The sequence below is a fragment of the Melanaphis sacchari genome, unplaced genomic scaffold (genome assembly GCF_002803265.2).
Source record: "Melanaphis sacchari strain LSU unplaced genomic scaffold, SCAv2.0 Contig43_pilon_pilon, whole genome shotgun sequence".
NCBI lineage: Eukaryota > Metazoa > Arthropoda > Insecta > Hemiptera > Aphididae > Melanaphis > Melanaphis sacchari.
In genome coordinates this window covers 1,104,160-1,121,624 of record NW_020271284.1, presented here as the reverse complement: position 1 = coordinate 1,121,624, position 17,465 = coordinate 1,104,160, and the positions used below count along the sequence as shown (strand labels likewise).

The following is a 17,465-nucleotide window of genomic DNA, read 5'->3' as shown; positions in this document are numbered from 1 at the left end:
CATTCCTATTACTGTTTTTAAATTCAAATCGAACATTCTCGTTTCGTTAAGCCGAACCAAAGATTATACGATGTATGAACATTACATATCGTATTTTATTTAATATTAATTATCTGATCCTATTGTAAAATTGTTTGATTTTATCGAACATTTTATTTACACTTAAATAATATAATTTTGCAGTAAAAAAATATAATTGTAATTACAACTTTTCGTAAATAAAAACAAACTATGAGTAATGCAATGTTATAATATTTATTTTGAAAATATATTAGAAATAAATTGTATGAATAGTCAATTAATTTCACGAATATAATTATAATGATGGAAAATAAAAATAAAAATAGCTTTTAATAAATACATTTTATCAATTATAATTTAATTTATATAAAATATATCCAAATTTATTGTCAGGAAAAAGTTAGTTTTATTTATAAAAATGTTTAAATGATTTCATTTTAGTAAATTATCAAGTCTACTTTACATATTTATAGCTTCAACGTGTATATACAATATACATGAATAATCTTATTAAAAAGGAAACAAAATAATTACATTATGACAAACAAGTAAAATTTTTGAATCTAATATTTATAAATTGTAGATATTATAATATGTAATACTTATTCAAATATAAATTATTTAAATATATATTTATTTGGGGGTCTCATAATCATAAAAAATTGAGCTCAATCTAATCGCCTGTACCGTTGATGTGGTCCTTAATTTACATTTCACAAGCTACGTCATGTACATATACACGCAATGTTTTATTTCGCAATACTCATTTGTTCAGTTATAGTAGGTACTTGAGTCTATTTTAAAATTTAGAATAGAACAGCTATTAAAAAAAATTATAAGAACCTAATTATCTATATATATATCTCAATATTATATAAAATTTATAAACATCAAAACGATATAACTGATATAAGCATAACAGTCCTTAATAATAGGTTTATACGAAATTATATAATATTTAGTCTATTATTTGATCTTATCGGACAATTTTTACAAATTATTAATATTATTAACTATAGTTTCAAAAACATCTTAGCGCCTAATGTTTTAAACCTATTACAAAATATATCTTTAAGTATTCATTATTTATTAACTCCGAAACCACTCATTCAAATTTCAATGTATATATTAACATAAATATTAAAAAATATATATCCTCTCATTAATTATTTGTATTAAAATAACTTCTTTGAATTTCACAAAAAAAATTAAATATTTTAAAATTTGGTCCCTTAAGTTTACTTAATAATTCCAGCAATTATTATTTTAATAAGCTTATGACCAAAGAAAAATTAGAGATAAGCATTATTGATTTAATTACGCTACACACGGCTGTAATACAAGAAATATAGCATGTAATAAATCGTATAAACAGAACTAAATACGAGTATAACCAATGAAGAAGCGTTAACTCTAAGAAATAAATTACGAAATCCTTACTTATATTTTAATTGTACAACTTATAAAATACTTCCATTAGTTAAAAGAGATGCTGAAATAGATGTTTATGTCAAACTTAAGAGATATTACTAAATTGTTGTGGCAAACAAAAGTTAATTATTGATAAAATTTTAAAAAATGTATTCATCTCAAAAATTTCTAAAAATGATATGTTATAAGCCAATCAGTAACTTAAATTATGTAACATTGATCATGTTATAGTCCATTATACGATTATGACCATCTCATCAATATACGAAATATACAAATAATACGCGTTTGAATTGAAGCCAAGTATTTTTAAATATACATACAAATATAGTTCATATTGCATTAATTTTTACCAACCTTGAATACTAATCACAATTATAAACAATAATGTTTATATTAAGCATCATTATGTCCTCATAATAATAAAATTCCAGAATATTTTTAAATTTTAATATTTTTTTTAAAACTATTTAAAGATTGTATACTAGTTTGTTTACTAAAAATACGATTTATTTTATCATTACATAATTTACAATATTTGAATAATTAAAATTATTTATTTTAAATAGTTATAGTTACATTTAAACCTACTTATATAATATGGTATGAATACACGTATTTCAATTTGCTTAACAGAACGTCTTATAAAAAAAATTAAAATAATATAAATAAAGTTTATTTTGATATTTACTCTACTTACAGTGTTGTAAAAAATATTTACATTTTTATATTATCTTAGATATAATATCGACAATCTATTTTAATTTTTTTTCTAATTTTGATTTAATCGCATTATATTATTAAAGGTTAACAAACTGTTCTTTAAAGTTAGGTTCAATAATACTGTTTAACTTAGGATTGTCATTCTGTTCAAGGTTAATTAAGTAGTTAAAGCAATGTATATTTTTTCCTGTATTATTAGCTACTATTATGTGTTATGATTGAAGAGATGATTTGCTAATTTAAGTGGACATTTAATTAGTATAGTGTAGTAAACTATTATAATATATTTATTTTATAATAAATAATTTGAAAATTAGTTTGTAAAAGGTTTTTTTTTAAGTTAAAGAAATAATAGTGATTTTTGATCACAAGGAAAAATATTATTAAAAATTATACAACATGGACATATAAAACAATATCTTACTAACAATAGTAGACAATGGTCTATATTTTTTAATTTATTTCAAATAAAACTGTATAATTGGGATGGTTTTTTTTATAAACATTTTAGTATATAATTGAATATATCCAGGCTCAGGCGGGGAGGATACCGGCCTATTATTCTCAATAAGCAGGTGACCCATAGATACAATATAAAAAAGTTCAAGTATTTTACTATAAAATTGAAGACTTTCTGTGATATAAAACCGTAACACAGTGGCTCAGTCCGGGCCTGAATATATCAATGGGAAAGAAAATATGTATGACTATTCGAAAAATTAATTAGGTTTTAAAATATACATACACCTATATGGAATTTATTTCAATTATCAAACTTATCTGATTGGCAATTGGCCAATTTTCCATACTGCTTCCGTTTGTACGCCGATGTAGTAACTTTCGATTGACTGAACGGAATCTAATTCACAAGTATTTGTGTATAATATATATATATTAATATATCATTAAAATTATTAGTGATTACCTATCAGTTAGTATTATATAGTATAATTATGTACTTGATATGTCATTATATTATTATTGAAATGCATAAATTAAACCATTAAAAAAACATGATAAACAGTACTTACAATTTACATTTTGTATTTTGAACGCATTTTTGATTTTTTTTTAAACTTTATGTTTTAGAAACTTATTGTCTCTGAAAAACTTTAAAAATCGATACCACATTATATTGGTACGTTACAACTACTGCGAAAATATAGTTTCCGTTGTATGAAATTAAAATATTGTCGTCGTCAGTACGTAAAAGATAATAAGTTGAATAATACACGTAATACAGAATGTTTTACCGTGTTGATCTTAACTTGTATCTACCATTACTTGACACTTCAAAAATATTACTTTATTTAAATGCTTAATAAAAACTATAGTGATTTTTGTCTTAAACTATTAGATGACTTAGTTACGTCATGTCTAAATCAAGTTTATAAATTGTTGAATTTAAAACTTTTATCAACTCTAAAAATTATTTTTCTATTAAAGAAAAAGTAATTAACCAAATAATATTGTAAATTTCAATTACTGTAGTCTTATGATAAAATATTAACTAAAAAAAAAAGTTATTTACGAGAACAATAACTACATTAAAAAATCTTGTACATAATTTGTAATTTACATATTATTTATTAATATCTAATTTATAAATCTTATATATTCCACATGATTATACGAATCCATAATTCACGTGTCAACACCTATTAAATATATTTTGTATAATAAGATAAAGTGTAAGTGTTTGTTATATATATTATATATAGGCATTGTTTTATTGTTTGTTTGTCATTTTGTCATCATTATATGGATGAAAAGTACACGAAACTTATAACTGTATTATTATAATTATGTTGTTCATGTCTGTACTGATTAGCCACTATATTCATAAGACGATTTATAAACATTTTTGATACGAAGTTACATAATGCTTAATACTTAACTACATTTAATGTAATTTATAGACCATCTGATTAATTTTTTGGTCAATTCATTGGAAATTTCAAAAAAATATTAATTTCGTCACTAGTTCTAAATTTATGAATTACCAAACGTCATGACTCATGAGACTGTTTACCCATTTAGTTAGAAGGACAAGAATTACATATTCATGTGAATTAACGAATGCATCGAATGCATGTTGGCATACGAAATAATTTCGTTGTATCCGAATCAAAAGTCGTTGATGATAATTTTATGCTCAAACAAATTTCTAATTTAAAATTTGTTTGAGGTTAATTTTGTTGCGGATCATATTAAAATAGTTTTGAGAAAATTTGAGTCTGTAACCGTTCTCACTTCAGAATGATTGTCACTTTCAGTCGCAAGATGTATTATATCTATATTAAACTTGAATTTTTACGTAACTGTTTGGACAACAGTTTATCAAGACCATCCGCTGTGACTATATATTATGAACATTGCACGTGCTGTGATTTAAGACGAATACATTTTATGTGATTCAAATACATTTTGTCGTAACTCATAAAAAAAATGTATACTGAGGTTATAAAAAAAAAACGCAGTTATATTTATTAAAAAGGTTACAAAACTCTTACATATTAATTAATTTTGTCGAAAAAAAACATTTTTTCATCCTATCATAAATAACTATACGTTAAGTAATTTTATTTAGGTTTATGAAAAAAAAAAAAAAAATTAAGTGTAATGTTTTGACTTGACTTAAAAAATTAAAATACAGTATAAAAAGTGTAATATAAACTATAAACTTTATGGATTGTGAATTCTCAACGTGTTTACCGGTCGTAGTATACTCGAGAAGATTTTTATATTATTTATAAAATTATTTAATCGAAAAAATAACTGAGTTATTAGAATTAGTAGATAAAAACGTTATTATTACTTACAATGAAAAAAAAAAAACTATAATATATAGGAATATACATAACATGAGAAAAATAATATGCAAACCGTGATGTAAATATGATTAAGATCTGAAAGACAGAGGATGCTGTTAGAAATATATAACTAATCGCGTTACTTTAAGGGGTTTAGTCACAAGTAATATCTTCTTACGATCGTTTTATTTTTGTTCTCATGTTATGCGGCGTAATTTAGAATTTGTATATCATGTTAAAAAGTAGGGATTTTATATTACATAAATACATTATATTAATAACATTATTATACACAATATATCCATATTATAAGCTATAAAAGTATTTAAAATGTATTGAAATGTATGAGCGACGTGGTAAATGACTAGCGGGGGTGGAGAGAGTAAGTTTTAGTGTAACGGATGGTTGTTCATACAACAAGCAAAGCAATATGCAGTATTTTGTTTTTAGATACTTCACATTGGTGTGTATACGGGGAGAGTGGTGAAATATCCACTATTTACATTTTTTTTTTTTTTTTTTTGTCTATTCATTTTAATTTTTAGCTTTTCGTATAAGTTAAGCTTATTGATGAAAATAAAATGCACGATAAATTAAGGTGAACATATTTACCGCAATCCACTGTGATTTACGTCGAGATGTTACATCAGTAACTTACTATACAAATTCCCCTTATACACGATTAATAGTATATTATTATAATTAAGTACAGCACCTGCGAATCAATGCAAGAAAATATATTTTTTGTCGTTATGACGTGGCGTGAAAATAATCGAAAATTCGTATCCCTACCCCTTTAAAAAAAAAAAGCTGAGCACGCCACTGTGCCCGTGTCTGTGTAGGTATGTATGGGACGTCGCCAAATGTAGTGATGATGTTAATGCTGGTAGTTGAACGAACCGACATCGAAGTTCGGTTTCTTGCGGTCCACCACGGCGTTGAATCCGTTATGCTTGTCCGCCGTGTACTTTACCGTCCGAATGGTACCGTCCGGTTCTACCAGCGTGTAGAACCCGTTCACCACGTCGCCGGACCTCGTCTCGTGCTGGCTCTTCACGTCACCGGTGTGTGGGTCGTGCACGTCGTAGTGGAACGAGTAGTTCATCGGTTCGTGATGGTCCTCGTGTTCCTCCTGTGCCTGTGAAGTGTGATGGCTGTACAGGTCCAATGCCTGATGTTGTTGTTGCCCATGGAGGTAGTTGTTGTACGACCGTTTGTGGGCGCCGAATGACTGGGCCTGCTGTTGGTACCCGCCGTACGGCAAACACTGCGACCAGGTAACCATACTCAGCAAAACGCACGACTGTAAAACATAATATGACATATCGTCGTCTATTAATACCTGTGTGTACATTCTTCCGAAACAAATTAACAAATCGAACCTACTTATAAACTGGATGTTTACACTACTTACAAAAAAGACTAACGAAATTTACCGTAACACATATAACGACGAAACACGTAATCTTAGGTATAGGAATCTATAAATTATTCTTACAGTTTTAAAATGAATATTGCAATCGTTGAATTGTTATAAGTTCATGAAATAGTGAGACAGTTTTGTACTTGGCGTGGATAACCAACACTTTTTACTCGAATACATTATCGTCATGTGTTCTATTATATTAATTAGATGCTGATATTAATTTTTACGAAGAAAAATAATTCTCTGCGTTTTAAACGGTTAAACGAAGAAACGGATAGTAAACGACGAGCGGCGTAACAGAAAATCCAAGCTTAGATTCGATTAGACTGAATTTAAAAAATGTATATCATACAAGTATAAGGCTACGCCCTATATTGTGTATGAAATTGACTAAACACTCAAAATGTTATTATACTTATCATATTATATTTCTATAAAACGAAAATCGCTTACCGCTATAACTGCAGAACCCTTCATAGTTTTGTTTAACGGCGGACGGAACACAAGCAGTACTGTTTCCCAAATGAAACTTATTCCAGATGGCTTGACTATTTAAGCTAGATGACACCGGAAGATTTTTTAGTGAAAACCGCTCATTATTATTATTATTATTATTATATTATAATACGCAACCGAGTAGCACGCTTATGTGAATAATGTAATATAGCATAACGCCGCGCACACATCAAGAGTTTTATTAATATACGACATGGTACACCGACTCTTGCAACCATAAATATAAAGCATTATATATTTAAATATATATATAAGCAGCGTGAACATGTACAATTTAATTATCCTGCGAAACATGGTATATAAGTATACTATAGATGTATTTACGACATTTACGTATAGGATGGTCTGTTTAACTGATTACACTTAAATAGCTTTTATACTTAAATAAATGTTTTCATGTAATTTTTTTTTTTAAACAAAATTTTATAATTTGTATTTATAGTCTAATACAATAATTAATGAGTAAATGAGTTGGTAATAGAACATTATATAATATCATAGAAAATTACATATGAATACTTAATGAGGGAAGTCATACAGTGATAAAACCTTTCAAAAGAATTAATTTATTTACCAATTAATTCAGAAGGGTCACAGTACCGACACCTTTGATTAAGAGGTTGGAATAGTGCTAAAATATTAAGTTAAATATTTTTAGTAATGGTATTGGAAATAATAATATATAAATACATAATCATTTTTAGAAAAGTATTTTTGCTTCCGATTCCCTATGATATTTGTTATATGACAAAAAAAAGCTACTTACCATAAAAAATACTAAATGAATACTATTAGATCTTTGTTTTTTTTTAATAATATTCTTTATAAATACTTCAAGTTATATGAAATATTTTTTATTTTTTTAATTGACTTACTGTTACATAAAATGGATCACTCTGTACATTACTATTTAATATAATATATATATGATTTGTATCTTGTATGTATACTTATGTTTATGTATACAATATGTTACGAACATTTATCTGATTGTGATATGTTATTGTTGTTATTACTGTTGTTGGTAATGTTGTTGTTACGGATTGGCGTCTGGTAAATAGACTGGAAACGAGTTTATAAAAAATATTGTATTCTAACGGAAATGTTATTGCACTTTCCTCTTTGATTTTCATTGTTTGCGCTTCCTCATCGTCGTCGGTCGTTTTCTTTTGACGTTCTGTTTTCAGTTCTGACGACTGATGAGAAAGATTATGATCTGCGACCATAGTGTCAACTAAGGGTAAATTAATCATCAGGTTTTCCAAGTTACTTCAGCAGTCCGTTGTCCAGTATACCTAAACTTAAAATATAAGGTAATAATATATACTTTATTATACAGATTTGAGCCTTAAAACAGCTTAACACTCGTAATATTAGTCAATATTTTTTTACAAAAATGATAATATGTTCATAGTATAATGTTAAATAGGTAGGTACTTCTGATATTGAATTTTCGAATATTTAATATAATATAATGCGAGAGTTAATAAATAAATAAACAAGAAATAATGTAGTTTTTTATCGCGGTAATTTTTTTAAATTTATTTTAATTTAAACTTTATATTTCGAATCAAAATATTAAGCAAAAATATTTCTAAGACCATTCGTTTTCAAAGGTAATTTTGCATGATAATTTTATTATTATTATCATTATTTTTTTATTGTTGTTTTAGATCTAAAGTGTGCTAACTTTATTATCCTTAAATCGATAATACTTATATCATATTTGAAAAAATGTAAATCATATTTTTAAACCTTATTTAAAAAACTACCATAGCCTAAAATTTTCTATTTTTCGTACTACACGCTATATTGCTATATTTTAATTAAACGTTTATAAAAAGTGATGTAAAATGAATAGTAATAATATAGAAAAAAAACATTATTTGCACAACATTTTTGAATTTTGTGGTAAATATTTCATTTTTTTGTATTACACAAAGTGTGTCCATGGTACACGCAATTTTAAAGCCTGACATCTACCTATTTACTTATTAGTTATTATTTAAACTAGTTATTAAATTCTTAAACAAGTTATAGTTTTACCATATTTTTGTTTATTATTATCATTACTATTTAGCTTAAGAAAAGCATTATTTTATACCATTTACAAAATATATATAATATTTGAAAAATATAAGTTGCATAATACATATTTATTTTATCTGCATGATTAAAAGCGTTATTTTTATTTCATTACATGGTAGTAGGTACTAATTATGATTTATGCAGTTTTTCATCTTAATAAGGTTAATTTTTTAAGATTTTCTTTAAGTATGCCTCTACTATATAATGTGTTGTGAATTTTTATGTTTTAAAAATTTAAAAAGTAAAATAAATGTGTTAAACTAATTAATTACTAATTAAATACACAACTCTGTTTCGCAGTTATTTTAAATTAGAATATTTATAAATAAATAAGTTTTATTGATTTATGGTATACAATGTAGATTTTTCACGTATATATTATATTACTATTATATTCATATTACAATGCTGTCGTTTATGTTTTTTTCATTACAATTTGTAAAATTTAAATTTGATATATAAATACGTACACCTATTATCCGCAAATGAATCGTTATTAGAGTTTTCATCATTATTTCAAATAACTTTTACTTATATCTTATATATAAATTGCCTAAACTATATTAATACATAATTAAATGTTGAAGTAGTAAGCGTATAATTACGTTAGGTACATTTGGTTACTGTAAGCGTTTATAGAGTTTTAGAATATCAAATTAAAATTATAGAATTATAAATTCTTCTTGTTTATAATTAATCATTATTAAGTACACGTAGTTATTAAATGGTTATTAAAAATTCTGTTTAAATTTCATTTATTCATAATATATTTCTCTATGACCTCATTGTTAATTTTATATAGTTAAATAAATATTAAATTTGACAATCATTTTATGTATATTGACGTTCATAATATTTCTATTTAGTTTGATTTGTATTTTAGACTTCAGATTTGGACTCTGTTGAACTTTGTATGAAGAGCATTCTTATATGTTTATAATATTTAGTTGTTTGGTGATCATATTATTGACATTCATTTTATAAATGATTAATATTAATTTGTGAAACTTAATAGCTTTAATATGTAGATTTGGCACGTAACAACGTATATTATTTTGTACGTTATAATTTAATAAATATAAAATAAGGACTACACCTCTATTAACTACTTAAAGATGTATACTTTTTGTGAGCATTCTTATGCCAAGATGTGACTTCGAGGAAATCAACTTTTTAATATATATAATCGCGCTCTCGAATACATTTTTTGACACTTGTTTTTATAATATTTTATTAATGCATTAATGCGTGTTCTACATACCAGCATGTAGCAAATGATTTGTGTAATATTAAATTAAAATATGGAATATTTTCTTATCAAAAAAATGTAGTTATTTAGTATTATTGTATATTATTATGTTGGAGTGGAACGAGTCCTTTTCCAATTTAAAACAAGTTCGGTCAACACTACAATTCTTTTTAGATATCAAATTATTTTTCTAACCTGTCTTTAATCGAAATTATTTATTAGCCTTAGTTATTATTTATTAAATTTAATCTCAAACATAAGCATAACATTTATTTATTTTAATATTGTTTATATTAACGGCATGCTTCCAACCCAAGCTATGTCAAACGATTAATAAATTGATAAACAAATGTTGATATTTACAAAATATATATGAGTGATAAAATTAAAAAAATAGGTTTTTAAAAATATGTTAATATTCGATCAAAATTAGATAATTTATACATGTATTAAGTAATAATTATATTCTATTGCGTTCCATCTATAAAATGAGTACACGAGTACACAATATTTTATAGCATACAATATTCTAATTTTTTCACATTAATTTAATGTAAGTTATTGAAACAAAACGCAACCCATAAATTTAATTGTAAGATCTGAACGAATTGGTTTACACATTATCTAGTATAAAATATTTAAACGTTTGCACGTATAGTCAAAAATATGGAATGTCTAATTTTATATATTTTCGGATATAAATTATAGAATATAGATTTGGATACATTATTTTTGCATTATATTTGAGTAAAGCAAGACTTATTAAAGCTAACTATGCAAGAAGAAAATAAAAATGAAATATTAACATTCAGTTGAAATTACACAATTATTTGTGTACGCGTATTATCGTTTAATACAAAAGGCCTTTGGGGATATTTGACACCTACGTAATTTTTGCCATATCACATACGGTATATATAATATTATGAACTATATATCAGCTAATACACCGTATAAACACAATTTTGATTACAACATATCATACTCGTAATATAATATTGTATTAAACTCACCCCGAGGCTTTTGACGCGGAAGTCCATTTTCTTAGGCGCGTACGCTATTTAGCAATAATTTTAACTACACCTTTGTCATATCAAATATTATATAATACTCGTGCAATGCATATACACGCATGTCACCATTTAAAAAATGTGCAACGTGTGTTCTCAAATAGTCTATAATAACATCAACCCTAGGTTTTTTTTCTGATGGTAAAAAATTATAACTAAGGTGATCGAAAATTATATTTTCTGTGTGATCCTTTGAGTTTAATTTTGAACGGTAATCTAACCTTATCATACAAATATCGATCGTTTTTTTACTTATTATACCTAATTATAATTTGGTGGACATTTATACGGCCGATTCAAATTTTAATGCAACGCTCATGGTGCTCATACATGGAAAACTGACGAGTGCGTGTTAAAATACCTAATTTTAGATCGATTCGAACGTAAAATTTCTTGTTTATGGTTTGATCCCGTCCATCGAACAACCATACATCGTGTCCGAACAACACCCGAAACCTAGGTGTATCAGAATTAGTGTTGTAAGAATGAAATTATAATACTGTAAATCCATAAAGTTTTTTACAAATGAAGGTTATCATATTTAATTGCCAAGTCAGTGGATACATTTTGCATTATATGTAATCATACTGAAGATGACTGGTATTATAATTTATTACACTTAAATAGCGTTACAAATGCATCTTGACGGACAGGGACGCATATAAGACTTTAATACTTAACGACAACACACTCAGTCAGCAGCGCTTACCATCCATGCAAGTTATATAATTTAAAAAAAAACACCAACATATTGTATGATGGGACGTAGTAAAAAACGGACGACAGGAGCGGAATTCCAACCGCGACTGACACGCTTTATATTATAATGAACTCGAACAAACAAGTATGATATGATGTGTTTCTAAACCGTCTGGACGAAATCCACTTTGGCAAACGTTATAATTTAATTTATTTCTTGTCAATCGAAATCGCATTGTTACGGCACCTATCTGGTCAGAGTTGCAGCGCAGTTGACAACATATATTATTATTGTTGACGTATGCACAGAAATGGACACACGCAACAATAATTACGATCGCATGTACAAAGTTAAAATAATATGCATACTACGTGATGGACATACAATTCTAAGGGGCGTTTTCTATTTCGGAGTTTCGCAACTTATTCCGTTTTGCGCGCGCGTGACGATGTGATCACCGCCATCACCGTGTCGAAGACGCTCGCGCACGATCTTGAACCACTTAAATCGTAGTACTATATTTTATCGGGGTCGCAGTTTATCCGGATATTAACCTTGAAATTCAGTTATTTCGGGGGCTGTCATTGCCCTCTCCTATCACACAACCCATTTCCAGTATAATTATTACGATTTAAGAGGGAGGCATATTATATCAACTTAATAATTTTCATAATTATTGACTTGGTCGTTACACGATATAGTTTATCTAGAAAAGAAAAAAGAGGGAACTAGACTAAACCACTAGGGTTTGGTAATTTCCGGAAACGTAACTTGACGGAAATTCACGGAAATATCATGAAGTTCGCAACAATCAATCGCTGTTTATTAATCATCATGTTATATTTTAATAGCCTAATTAATTTAAATATTCAAATATTTTGATTAAGTATAGATATACATACGTTACCATTATAATATGTGATAAACTTATAAATGAAAACTTACTAAAAAACTTATTAAAAATTAAGTTTTCATTTTTATTTGATATATCACCAATTTATAATAATAATAAAAAAAAAAACATTAAACAAAATAAGAATTTGTGTAATGTGAATTTATACGCAGAAAATTATCATTCGAATGACTGTTAAAAAGTAAAATTAATTATAGTAAAAGAACTTAAGTTATTAAATTTAAATTTAACAACTTTAAATCAATATGATACACTGGATGTGAAAATGGACACTTATTATTTACTGAATGCAGACACCCATGTCTTATGAGTAGGTTTATTTGTTATACCTTCTTTTATTTGTCATGTATAAGTATAATATAACAACTTTAAGCCGTACATTTAAAATTGAAATGAGATTTACCAAGAGTATCTGCTCTAAGCTGAAAACGATATAAACACATTTAATAAACGCAAGAGTATAAATTAAATAGTCATAGTTTCAAAAAATAAATAAATACGATAAGCATTTAAGATATTGAAATTATTATTAGAAAAGCTAATAGACGTGTGCAATCTGCACATTTTTATTTATTACCTAATAAACGAGAAATGTGTATAACTCCTAAGACAAATATTATCTACAGTCCTCATATTGCTTGCCTCTTATTACATCTGTCTCCGGTGTAACTTTATCACATATTAAACTGTTTGATTTCGTTATCTCTCAAACTAACGGAAAGATTTACGACGATAAATGTTAACCTCGACAACGAGTTGGATGCATAGAATATAACAATACTTAACGAACACGTATACATAACATATTATCGAACACACGTGTTCGTCAATATATTATGTGCCGCGTCGAAGTCTCCCTGACGGCGGTGACGTGCAAGTCCGCAGGACGGTTTTCGACGCGTCCTTCCAAGGACGATGACGACTGACTGTCCGAAACACTCATGCGGAGGTTTCACTTTCGCCGCGTACACACCTCGATCGGTCTGGTCGTAGGTATATGGATCGGATTGGACTCGGACCAAGACTCGATGACCCGCATACAATTATACTCGCCGGACATTGTCGCGTCTATACTATTATATTATTAGATTGAACCGTTGTTCCGTCGCCGGGGCTGATATGGCATTCTGGTCGCGTGGCCACGTCTCCGTTACGACACGGTCCTCTCCCCTCACCCACTTGGCAAACGGCCCTTGTCTGCTGTCGATTACAGGTGGGTGGCACGATATCCGTCGTCGTATTCGATCATCGAATCTATGGCGTAGGGGCAAAGCGAAAATAACGCTTTGTGGGGGCGTCCGCGGACTACTATATAAACGTCGCCGATGACCATTGTCAATCACATTCAATCCGACTCTCGAGTTAATCCGGTCTTTTCCGAAAAACAACACGCACAGTCTCGTCACCGTCGCAGTAACAGAACAAAAAAATCATCGAAGAAATGGCATTCATCAAGGTAAGTACCCGTATTGTAGTGATGCAATTATTGTGATGTTTTGCGACTGACAGACCTCGTCAACGATTACTGTCGGTGCGCCATATTTTTACAAATTTTATCGATTTGTGTTTTCCTTGTCGTAGTCTTCATTGGTCTTAGCCGTTGTGGCAGCCGTCGGCCGTTGCGAACCTGGCGTACTACCCGCCGTCGCCCCAGCCCCATATGCCTATCCAGGACTATTGCCGTACTCGGCCACGCCTGCGGCTTATCCTTATGCCACTTACCCATTCAGGGCTCCACTATTACCAGCTGCTTCTCGTGCCGTAGCGGCTCCGCTGCAAGCGTTCCCGGCTCCTGCCGCCCGCTTCGCCGCCGCCCCGTTTCCGGCCACCGCTCCACTCGTTCGCGCAGCAGCACCTTTGCCCGTGGCCGCCGCACCGTTGCCCGTGGCTGCCGCGCCCGCTGTGGCCAAGCTTGACTTCGCGGACTCCTACCCGCAATACCAATTCGCGTACACTGTCCGGGACTCGCTGACCGGTGACGCCAAGGACCAGGAAGAAGTACGCGACGGTGACATAGTCAAAGGCCGTTACAGCCTGATCGAACCCGACGGCAGCCGCAGGACCGTCAACTATTACGCCGACGACATCAACGGATTCAACGCTGTCGTCCAAAAAGACGTGCCAGTTGTGGCGCCCGCCGTCGCCCCTGCCGTAGTCGTATAATGACTGACGCCGCCGCATACGATCATCGCCGCCACTGACTCCGCCGGAAATAATCTCTCTCTATATATATTTATATATATTGTACGTGTATTTTTTTATTTTTATTATGTGTGTTTTCTTTTTGTACATAACTTTTTCCTCACTGTTATATTGTATTATCTTCTATATATTTCAAAGCAATAAATAAAGTTTTTAACTCTTATTAAACATATTATATTATATATTACGAATGAGCATGTTCATATTTCTACAAACCATAGTTATAGTACACTCTCTATACTTATAACCATAATATAAATATTTAGTATATCTGTGAAGTCACATTGTGACTTTAAGTCGAAATACCATCAACGTACCTCGTCGCGTATACGTTATTAATGATAACTCATTCTGAAAACATTTTTTTCTCAGGTGTTGTTTTTAGACTCTATTCTGTTATCGATAAACAAGAGCTTTATTGATTAATATGCTTTATGGAAGTGAAGGCTATAAAGGTTCAGTCTCTTCCAAAAAGATTTTAAACCTATTCAATAAAATATTCCAGGTAGCAATCATTATAGCAGCTTTAAAAATTACCATTAAGCATTATTAAGGAAAAAACAAATTAAATATATTTGTTATTCTTACAGCGATGAATATTGTCTTCCCATGATATGCTTACCGTAATATAGATATCAGTCGTCAGTATCTTGACGATTCATGCCATATACGTCATACTGAAGACTAATTATTATTGATCTAACCACAGTGCTTGACTTGAGGGGTCGCAGGGGGATGGAGTACCCCAACTAATTTTTCAGAAATTTTAGCGTACCTCTACTTATATTTTTAAGGGAAACGTACGGGACAAAAGGACTCTGCATCATTCTTCAATTTTATCAAAATTCACGTTATAACATCATAATTTTTCTTACCATAGATAATTAACTTTAATCATGTTTTATAACTTACAGACCGTGATAACTTATAAAATATATTATCAATTACCACTGTTATCATTATTCACTAATATTTATTATCAATTTTTATAGATTTAAAGATTGTTATTTTTTAAATTTAATTTTGTAAGGCTGTGACTGTCTTATTTTCTTACTACTTGAATAGTACCTTAAGTAATTGATATTTGTCATCTTATATATTATATACGAATAAACAATTGTTTTTTGTATTTATACGATGGCTAAAAAAAAGAAATCACAAGGTAATATATTTTCGTTTTTTTAAAAAACAGATAAAAGCAAGTAATCAATAGTTACTCAGACACTCAGTAACTTATTAAAATTTTATATTTAGAGTTATTTTTAAGTTTGTTGTTACATTTTGTAAGGGATAACTATAATATACGATGTAATATTCACAGTATTTTTTATTTTTTTTAATTATAATTTATAAATATTTTTTATATGTTTTAAAGAGGGGTATAAGGGGGTGTGAGAGCGTAGCCCTCACGGTTCAGTAACATTTAAAAAGTAATAGGGACGCTCTTTTTTAAAAGTCAACAGAATCCCTCTACTTTAATTTTGCCAAATCAAGCACTGTCTAACCACCTTAAATAATATCATGAGTATACTTTAATATAATTTTAACTTTATAAAGAATAAATAATTAAGTGGTTTATCATTTTCTGTACAAACTTAATGTGTAAATAGTATTAAATACTATTATAATAATTATTGTTGTTAAAGTTTATAGATGTATCTAACACTTACTGCATTGCGTTTTAATTTTTATAATACTATTTATTAGCAAAAATTCGTGTGATAATTGTTACTTAGGTAGTATAAACTGAACATAATCCTCTCCATAGAATTTATATTTTTATTTTAACCAGATACAAAATTTACAGATTGTGTATATTAAAATAAATGTTAAAAAAAAAAAAAAATTTAACCAGGAAAAAACCTCACTTTATACCTACTATACTCGCCAAATATACGGGCTTTAGAACACAAGGTAATCTATTAATTTTTTGGGCGTAAAATAATGTGATTTCATAGTCAATCGTAATACTAACCGTGAACTTAAACCGTAATATATTTAAGTGCTTTCAAAACAAATTTGTCATCATTTTCGACTGCAATTTTTTTACGCTTCACAATAGTACTTTCTACTTCAAATTGTATTAATTTTTACAATTTATTATCTTTTGATTGTGATTTTAATCCAGTATCTATACTTCGACATTTTTCGATTATATTTTAAATCAATTTAAAGTTTATTAATAAGCTTTACGTTACATATTAGTGTATTATTATATTTTAAATGGTACTTAAGACTAGTAAGACTGTAGAATCGATACCTATATTTAATACGCCACTATAATCAATTAACTTTTGATTTACGTACTGTCAT

At 28.6% G+C, this 17,465-nt stretch overlaps 3 protein-coding genes across 4 annotated transcripts in view; 2 read left to right on the top strand and 1 right to left on the bottom strand.

Moving 5' to 3' along the window:
* The window catches only part of LOC112597705 (neurobeachin-like protein 1), a 109,791-nt gene that overhangs the window by 80,167 nt on the left and 12,159 nt on the right, over window positions 1-17,465 (top strand). The window lies entirely within an intron of this gene.
* Window positions 4,786-6,938, bottom strand: LOC112597713. Its single transcript, XM_025343882.1, has 2 exons — window positions 6,868-6,938; window positions 4,786-6,291 (listed from the first exon to the last, which is right to left on the bottom strand). The coding sequence occupies exons 1-2, from the start codon at window positions 6,889-6,891 to the stop codon at window positions 5,866-5,868; spliced, it is 450 nt and encodes a 149-aa protein (XP_025199667.1). The 5' UTR covers window positions 6,892-6,938; the 3' UTR covers window positions 4,786-5,865.
* LOC112597710 (larval cuticle protein A3A) lies at window positions 14,281-15,320 on the top strand. Its single transcript, XM_025343880.1, has 2 exons — window positions 14,281-14,406; window positions 14,532-15,320. The coding sequence occupies exons 1-2, from the start codon at window positions 14,392-14,394 to the stop codon at window positions 15,111-15,113; spliced, it is 597 nt and encodes a 198-aa protein (XP_025199665.1). The 5' UTR covers window positions 14,281-14,391; the 3' UTR covers window positions 15,114-15,320.

Bases quoted from the DNA above. Each gene is read 5' to 3' on its own strand.
- LOC112597713 (XM_025343882.1), bottom strand. From the start codon at position 6,891: ATGAAGGGTTCTGCAGTTATAGCG. The intron at 6,292-6,867 runs GTAAGCGATTTT...TATGTTTTACAG, and splicing joins AGGGTTCTGCAGTTATAGCG to TCGTGCGTTTTGCTGAGTAT.